This window comes from Semicossyphus pulcher, unplaced genomic scaffold, assembly GCF_022749685.1.
Source record: "Semicossyphus pulcher isolate SPU_LCO1_2020_fin unplaced genomic scaffold, fSemPul1.0.p SCAF_24, whole genome shotgun sequence".
NCBI classification, from domain to species: domain Eukaryota; kingdom Metazoa; phylum Chordata; class Actinopteri; order Labriformes; family Labridae; genus Semicossyphus; species Semicossyphus pulcher.
In genome coordinates, this window is record NW_027211698.1 from 16,355,495 (window position 1) to 16,365,002 (window position 9,508).

Consider the following 9,508-nt stretch of genomic DNA (forward strand, 5'->3'; position numbering starts at 1 on the left):
CCTTCTGCTGCCACAGGCTCCGCCCACCAACACACACACACACACACACATTCACACACACACACACACACACACACTCGTGGGGGATAGAGAGCGAGGTGTATAATCTGATTCAGCATCAGCTGCTTAGAAACAAACATCTGTTTTTATTTCACTATAATAATAATAATAGTAACAATGATAGTAATAATAATTATTAATATCATTGTTATTAAAATCATAATAATTCTATAAATTAAAAGTGTCAGAGTGAAACAAAAAACAGGAAGTGAAGTTTTGCTGTCAGTTTCTCTGGTGGAGCTTTTGTATCTGAATCTACAGTTCACAGTGCAGACCAGCAGGGGGCAGTGACACACCTGTAACACTGTTAACAACAATGATTACAGTAGGAGAAGAAGAAGAAGAAGGACGTGATGAAGGTGAATCATTACCTGAACTCGGAGTGGAGTTGTGTTCAGCTCTGACAACTACTAACTAACTCTACTGATTAACTCTACTAACTAATTTATTTGCAGGTTCCTCTTCTCTCATTGCTCTGATCTCGCTCTGATTTGTGTCACAAACAAATGATCCTCTTCAGTCCAGATTCAGTCTAGATGCTAACCCTAAGGACAGAAAGACAAAGAACTCTGAACACTGCAGCTACAAAGACAAACACTGAAGGAAAGCTGTGTGAAGCTGATAGATGTCCTCGGGTGATGTCACTTGAGTCAGCATTGTCTGAAGACTTCAATTTTCAAAATAAAAGTATTATTGTAAGAAAGAAGTGAGCTTACCAGACCTCTGTTGGCAACTGCTCACCCCTGCGCCAGGTGACATTAGCAATAACACGTTGCAAGAGTTGCATTGTGGGTAATGTAAAAAGGGTTTTTTGTGTTGGGTGCATCGATTCTGTACAGGAGACAATTCAGTGTTCATGACTTTATGTGATATAATTATTATAATGTGTTTCACCATGTGAATACTTGATTCTGATTGGCTGCAGGGTGACAATGGACACCTAAGTAGTTCAGGTGAAACTGCCTGTTTACTGTTATAAATTACAGAGTAACCATAGCAACGGGAATGCAGTCAAAGCCTCCATTACATAAAATATAATTTAATAAAACACTTGTTACTTTATTTAATATTATATATGATATAATATATGTTATAATCATATAATATCCAGTATGGTAATATATTATATTGTATTTTTATAATATTATGATATAATATATCAGTGTAGTCTTCCTCTGAACTGCAGCTTTAAACTGTTTCAGCACCACGGACAGAGTCTCTGCAGGAGCCCCGCCCCTTCTGATTCAGTCCATCAGGCTGCGTCGCAGAGAGAGAGAGGCAGGTAGAAAGAGAGACAGAGAGGGAGAAACACACAGACAGACAGACAGACGGACAGACAGGTGGAGGAGTTATGGATATCTTTTGCTTATGGGTTATTACTTTTAACGTCTGACCGCACAGACAGACAGACAGACAGCTCGTCCTGCAGAAAAAGCTCGCGCCGCCCTGTCCTGCCGTCGTCATGGGAACGGTGCTGTCCTTGTCTCCGACTCGTGGGCCGGAGAAACTCGCGGGGCAGAAGCCGCCGCAGCCCCGCGAGGAGGAAGAGAAGGATGGTAAGAAGAAGAAGCGGCACCCGGTGCTGCAGCACGCGCTCAGCTGGAAGAAACGCCTCGTTGCCGCGCGAGCCAAGAGGAAGGGCGGTAAGAAGGTGAAGCCCGCCGTTTCGGAGCCCGGGAAAATCTTGAGGGAGCAGGCCGACCCTAACAGCCGCCACAAAGCGCTAAAGAGCGGACACAGACACGGACCCATCCCGGTACCCGTACCCAAGGTCCCTGAACGCACCCAGAACCAGAACCAGGGTAGACCGGACCTGATACTCTCCCCGCGCAGGGTGGTGGTGCAGGTCGGTGTGTGTGTGTGTGTGTGTTGTTTCAGGAGATTAAATGATGCATTTAAACTATAAAAAGGTCAATTCACCTAAAGAAACAAAATAATATGAACTATGACTAAAAAGAAAAAAGTTTGACTTAAAATCTAATTAAAAGTCTTGAATGTACATGACCAAGTGTATCATATTTGATACACGTTTTTGAGACGTCTTCATCATTGGTGTGATCATTTGTTTCCTGAAATACTTGTTGAATACAACCAGAGACATGCAGTGAACAGATAATCCTCCAGGGGGCAGAATATCAGACCCAGAGGACCTTTGGATGAGACATCAAAGATGGAGGTTGCCAGTCTGTGATCCACACGAGGTTTTTACAGATGTTTTTGCCAATTTTGAAAAAAAGTTAAGGCCAGAAAACATTGAAATAGTTTCAGATTGTTGAAGAGGAATATTTACAAACCCAAACCCTACATTCTTGTGGGTGGTTAGATCTGCTCTATGAAGGACTTTTAAGGGGTAAAAAAATATTTGTTGTGTTTTTATTTGTTTAAAAAACACAAGGTAAACAGTAAATGCACGGTGGATGAAATATCATACTAAACAAATCTCATACATGCAATCATTTTTTTATTTGTCAGAAGGCTCAATAAAAACTCCAGATTCACCATTTCATGGTTCAGGTCAAACAGGGTTAAATCTGAAAACTTGTTGTGAGGGGCGCTCACACTCACTCCCCAAATCCCAGTCTCCACACTCACCGACTCAGACTTTGAGGCGCATCCCCGCTTAGTGTGTGAGTGCTGTCCCACTGTCAAATCACCAAGTACTTGAGGGCTCTGATGCAGACTTTCCTTTGGTGGTTACCCAGAGTTCATAGCCAACTTGGTGACAAACGTGATTGTCCAGCCCCCTTAATGTTCCTATACTGAAGTTGTATTCATTACAGTTGGAACAAAGAATATAATAATGTAAACAAAGTGAGCGAGAAGGTGAGAGGAATCTGTTAGTGAAACATGTAGTTCATCACTTATGATTCATGTTTGTAGAGACGTTTGTAAAAATAACTTTCTGACTTTTGATAGTAAAATATGTAAACACAGTAATGTTAGAACCACACATACATGCTGGAGGTTGGCTTTTTTTCTAAGTATGTAATGGTACACCTTGTGTGATGTCATGATATTGTCCCATTCCTCATGTTTATGCAGATCTCAAGTCGTCACAGACTCACGCTCTGCACGCCTGACGCCATTAAAGTCTGTGAGGGCTCAGTGCTCAGGCTTTAGGGTGGAGATTGGGATTGGGCCATTGAGTTTGGTGAGGGAATCAGCTCAGTGCACTGTCAGGTGTGTGTGTCTAATTGTCCATGATTAAGACCAGGTGTGTGAAGTTTATATATGCCATTGGATTTCAGTGCTCTGTGCTGACTCATGCTCTCACCATCAGAGGTAGTGAGAGGTTCATTCAGAGTGTGCTCTGGTTGTGTAGGGGTGTGTGAGTCCACAGAAGAACCATTAGAACCTGTGTGATTTGCGTTGCATATAATATATATATATATTATAATTATTCACAATCACTTTGACCTGCTTTAATATTATTATTATTGCTACCTTTGAAATCATGATTGCTCGGTTGAATAACGTACAAAGCGAAACAAGCCAAAAATGGAAGGCCCTTATGGCGTGCAAGAAGGTGCAGTGTACGTGTACATACAATAAGTGCATGCGTAGATGCGTATACTGATGTATGACATATTTGTTGTTTTGTTTGTTTTTTCTTTTTTAAGGGGTGTAGTCTTCTTTTCTTTCCTTGTGAATCCTTCCATATCATCTCTCTACCATTCGTATTTTTGGCTTTGTATGTAGTCAGTATAAAATAATTCAAAATTTGAATGCCAAAATTATTATTATATTAAATATTTAAAAAAATCCTTACATTTGAACAAAATAAATAAGATGACAGTTTTTCATAAAATCAGTGATTTCATCATTTTCAGGTTTCAGTTTGTTTAGAATATAACTTTATAATTCCACCAACCAAACCCTGTTCATTTTTTTGAGTGTTTTAAAACATGACAATCTCCTCTCTTCACGTCTCCTTCCTCCCTCCCTTGTATCCTTTCTTTGTGTCCTACCTCTTAGGCGTCTACAGGTGAGCTTCTTCGTTGTCTCTCTGACTTCCTGTGTCGTCGTTGTGTCAAACTGAAGAAGCTGTCGTCAAATCAGATTGTCGCATGGTTCAGAAACGTTGACAGAGCGCTGCTGGTGCAGGGCTGGCAGGTGTGTGTTACATTGTGTGTGTGTTTGTGTTACAGTGTGTGTGTGTGTGGTGTGTGTGTGTCTGTATCTTACAGTGTGTGTACCATCATTTAGGGAAACAGTGATCAGCAAACAGACCTCATCTCTCTGTAGTAGTAGTACCTGTAGTAGTAGAAGGGACTTTAAGCAGCGATGGCTGAGGGATGTCTACAGCACCTGTGAAACATTCCAACGGGTTGCTGTGGTGGAAGAAATTCAAAGTCACGAAGCAACAATTTGTTCCTGACTGCTGCTGGCAATGGATGACCTGTCAATAAGAAACAGGAAAAACTGTCAAATTAGCGGATATCTTTAACAACTATACTAATAATCCATACAGCTACTAAAGTTAGAATCGCATATAAACCAAATGAAAAGGAACATTATTACACTCTGACATTGTACTGACTACGGAAACCAGCCTTTCTCCCGTTGTACAGGAGTACATGTAACATAAGTACCTGTAGTTGCAGTACCTGTAGTTGTAGTACATGTAATATAAGTACCTATAGTTGTAGTACCTGTAGTTGTAGTACATGTAATATAAGTACCTGTAGTTGCAGTACCTATAGTTCTAGTACCTGTAGTTGCAGTACCTGTAGTTGTAGTACATGTAATATAAGTACCTGTAGTTGTAGTACCTGTAGTTGTAGTACATGCAATATAAGTACCTGTAGTTGCAGTACCTGTAGTTGTAGTACATGTAATATAAGTACCTATAGTTGTAGTACCTGTAGTTGTAGTACATGTAATATAAGTACCTGTAGTTGCAGTACCTGTAGTTCTAGTACCTGCAGTTGCAGTACCTGTAATATAAGTACCTTTGTCCTTGTAGGACCAGTGCTTCCTCAGTCCGGCCGGACTTGTCTTTGTGTACCTGCTGTGCCGGGAGGCAGTAGATGAGGACACATCCTCGGAGCAGGAGCTGCACGCCTCCTTCCTCACCTCACTCTACCTGGCCTACTCCTACCTGGGCAACGAGATCTCCTACCCCCTCAAACCCTTCCTGGTCGAGTCCAGCCGCGATGCATTCTGGGAAAGAGCACTCGAGCTGATCGACCGGCTGAGCGCCGACATGCTCCGGATCAACGCTGACCCACAATTCTTCACTCAAGTGTTCCAGGACCTTAAGAAACAGGGGGGAGGGAGGGGGGAGGAGAAACAGAAGGAGAAGCAGGAGAGAGAAAAGGAGGAGGAGGAGAATAAAGAGGAAAGAGAGAAAATAACAGAGAGGGAGAGAGAAAAGGAGAGTGGTGAGGAGGAGGAAAAGGAGAAGCAGGACAGAGAGGAGGAGGAAGAGGAGGAAGAGGGGAACATTGGAGGAAACAGAAGTGATGATCTGCTTGTTAACAGAAACTAGAGACAGACAGAGAGAGACAGACAGAGAGAAGGAGAGAGACAGACAGAGAGACAGACAGAGAGAGAAGGAGAGAGACAGACAGAGAGAGAAGGAGAGAGACAGACAGAGAGAGACAGACAGAGAGAAGGAGAGAGACAGACAGAGAGACAGACAGAGAGAGACAGACAGAGAGAAGGAGAGAGACAGACAGAGAGACAGACAGAGAGAGACAGACAGAGAGAGAAGGAGAGAGACAGACAGAGAGAGACAGACAGAGAGAGAAGGAGAGAGACAGACAGAGAGAAGGAGAGAGACAGACAGAGAGACAGACAGAGAGAGACAGACAGACAGAGAGAGACAGACAGAGAGAGAGACAGAGAGAGAGACAGACAGAGAGAGAAGGAGAGAGACAGACAGAGAGAGAAGGAGAGAGACAGACAGACAGAGAGAGACAGACAGAGAGAGAAGGAGAGAGACAGACAGACAGAGAGAGACAGACAGAGAGACAGACAGAGAGAGAGACAGAGAGAGAGACAGACAGAGAGAGAAGGAGAGAGACAGACAGAGAGAGAAGGAGAGAGAGACAGACAGACAGACAGACAGACAGACAGAGAGAGACAGACAGAGAGAGAAGGAGAGAGAGACAGACAGACAGACAGACAGACAGAGAGAGACAGACAGAGAGAGAGACAGATCTCAGTGTTTGTTAATTAGATGTGTCCTGACGTCTGAATGTAAACCTGCAGCTATTTCGCTGTTGTCATGGCGACTGACGAGCAGTTAGATGTCCAATGAAACATCAGAGAGTTGATGACCTTTGACCTCCTGCTGAACAGAAATGGGCTCAATATGATGCATGCTGTCAATCATTTATTTATGTATTATTGATTACCTCTATAACACATGATGACACCTGACTGGCTCTCATCTGGTCCTTATGAGTGATGCATTGTGGGAAATGAAGTTCAGCTGCTGCTAATCAATGACACAAACATCAATGATCAGCTGATCAGTTTGATGAAGGGGATGAAGATGAAGGTGATGAAGGTGAATGTAACACCTTTCAGGTAAACTGTGCCAAACTGTTTTATAAAGAAATCAAACCAGCGACATAAACAACAAAAGTCACCTGTGGGTTTATTTCCTGTTTCACTGTCACCTCACCTGTCCTTTTTTTTTAAATGGTCAAATATGTGTATTTTAATTATGTAATTTCTTACATTTGTGCAATATTTTATTTATATATTTTACTTATTATGAAAATGTACATTTCCATGTCGCCAACACAGAATCATTTTGGTAACCACAATAAAATGTCACATCTGATCTACACTGTTTTGTTCTATACTGGTCTCTTCTATACTGATCTGTACTTTAATAATAAATCATATTTTAAAAATGGAAAATGTTACATATATCAGATAATATTTATAGTATATATAATGTAACTTTGTACTACATAATGTATGAAATATTGTAACATTGTAGTTAGTAATATATTTAATATAATGTTACTTTATACTACTGATAAGTTATTTTATATAGCACCTTTCTAAAGCAGAAGTCACACGGTGCTTTGCAGAGAAGATAAAAGAAACAGACCAGGTACAAGACAACAACACAAAACAAAATGAAAACAGGAACAGACAAAGAGAAAACAAGTTTGGGGTAAAAACAAGAAACAGATACAATCAAGGTAGAAACATCAGAAACAACAATATACACAACAGATAAAGTAAACGCTGGGTGGATTTTAAGCTGCTTTCATATTAAATATATTAGATATTGTAACATTATGACATAATGTGTTAGATTAAGGAAAAGTTCATCTTTGTCAGGAGAGACGCTCCGTGCTTTTATGTTTTCTTTGTTTCTAAGTCTGAGGCAGGGACCAATCAGAGACGAGGAATCTGATGACGTCTGATCTGATCTCGACTCTGTGCGAGCTTTCTCCTGTCAGCCAATCACAGCCCGCTGACTCGATCGTTAACTTCCTTTAACAGCCGGTGGCGCTTGTCTTGAGCTCAGAGGAGCAGAGAAGCTGCCGAAGTCCTCAAACGGTGAGTTTACAAATATAAAACATTGTTTTAAAAACATAAAAGTCGAGACTTTGTTCCTCTAAACTTTGAACCAAACCACCGCGATGTCACGCGAGTCCCGTTTAAGGCGACTCATGTCGAGTACATGGTCAAATAAACTCAGTGAGGCTCATTAACGCCACACACCTGATTCAAGGTAATGCTAGCATAAACCTGTGTGACGTTTAACCGTTAATTTTACCTCTCCACACTTTGATTAATGAGCCGAACTTGTCTTTGTTTTATTAAATATGATGTACTTACATTGCATATGTTACGCAGCGGCTGGCGTGTTTTTTTAATTGTGTTTCACGGAGTGTGTTTAATAAAGTTTATTTTTAAATATTTTAACGAAGGGACGTTTATGTTACAGTCAGTGAACAGCGGACTCAGGATGAAGAGGAGAGAAGCATTCAATGAATTTTCCTCTTAATTAATAATTAGCTTTAAACGGACCTTTCTGTGAACTTCAGTGTAAAAAGTTTTGCATATAAATTGAATCAAAATTTACGTTAAAACAGAATAAAGTCTTTGATGTAGAAAAATAAAACAGTAAAAACGGTAAAGTTTCAATAATTAATGGTTGTTAATTTATTGTCTTTCTGTTTCAACAGTGGAAACATCGAAGTTCCCTGATAGGGTGAGACCTGCTCTGCACCTGCCAGGTGAGCTGATTCACACTCCAAATGTTTGATGTTTAAATGGTGAATAAAAACAGTCAATGATTAGATACTAGTAACAATCATCCTGTCAAACATTTAAACTGATTTAAATGATGTTGACTAGTAGAGTCATGAACCTGCGAGACTAAATATTATATAAATCAAAGTAGAGATGAATGATTTCAGTAAGTCGAATATCTGCTTAAAAATAGACAAAAGTTTAATGCAAACTTATAAGGATGAAAACGAGGTTCAACTGAGTTGGGATGTTACAACCTGATTAGTTGAATTTCAAACTTTTCTTCTTCTAATAAACAAATATATCGCATGGTGCTGTCTCTCCTTCGCTCCCTTTCTCTATCTTATGTTGCAGTCTGTCTGCATCATGTGACATGCTGTAGGATTAGACAAGTAGAGCAAGCTAATTAATCAAAACGTACAATAAATGTATATCAAAACATAACATGAGTTGTCCCCCCCCAAAACAAAATACACTTAAACATGTTCACAGACTGAGAGGATTTATTTAATATTGTAAGTTTTGGGTCTTTCTTCCCTTAAGACATCTGCTGCTGATACTTGAAGAAGAGTGGAGCTCTTCCTCCAGGATCAGGTGTCTTTATTAGGACTGAGTACTATCCTCATGCTAGATTTGTACTTTCCTTTTTTACTGCAGGCTGACAGATAATGCTTGATTCAAAATCCTGCAAAGACCTTGCCCTTAAAAGATAAACTGTAAAATAAAAAAAATATACTTGCAGACAATTAGGGGTGACACAATACTAGAATTTCAAACTTCTATACGATGCTTGTAAAAAAAACAAACTCCATACCCGTTTCTTTACCACAGAAATAGAATTCCTAGGAACAAAAACATGAGGTAGTTTTTTTATTCGCACAGTGCTGGTGCAGAAAAAACCTTGTGTAAGCTGATTTCTGTATCTGCAGAGTCGAATCACAATGTAACCAATGTTTACCTTTTAATGTTAGGGGTAAGGTATGGGAGGTGAGTGGACTACAAATGCTCTGAACATCCTGAGGCTCTGGTTCACTTTACGATGTTCAAACACAGAGTCAAACATTTAAATTGGATATGGAGTTTTTTTTTTTCCTCACAGTCAGAGGAAGATGGAGGAAGCATCAGCTGGTCAACATCAGACACAGGATGGCAGGCAGGTACGAGACCCTGGTTCAGGTAAGACATATTTGCTAACATGCAGGTAGGTGAAACCAACAGA

The 9,508-nt window shown here is 40.4% G+C and overlaps 1 protein-coding gene across 2 annotated transcripts; it reads left to right on the forward strand.

The window, feature by feature from the left end:
- The first annotated feature begins 1,311 nt into the window (after positions 1–1,311).
- Positions 1,312–6,860, forward strand: LOC138603732 (cyclin-dependent kinase 5 activator 1-like). 2 transcript variants are annotated; one of them, XM_069675628.1, is made up of 3 exons: positions 1,312–1,906; positions 4,036–4,173; positions 5,027–6,860. In XM_069675628.1, exons 1-3 carry the CDS (start codon positions 1,523–1,525, stop codon positions 5,549–5,551), a joined length of 1,047 nt encoding a protein of 348 aa, XP_069531729.1. In that variant the 5' UTR covers positions 1,312–1,522; the 3' UTR covers positions 5,552–6,860. The 2 variants fall into 2 exon arrangements, with proteins under 2 accessions (XP_069531729.1, XP_069531730.1); XM_069675629.1 differs by lacking the exon at positions 4,036–4,173 and having other exon boundaries at positions 1,313–1,906.
- The last annotated feature ends 2,648 nt before the right edge of the window (positions 6,861–9,508 follow it).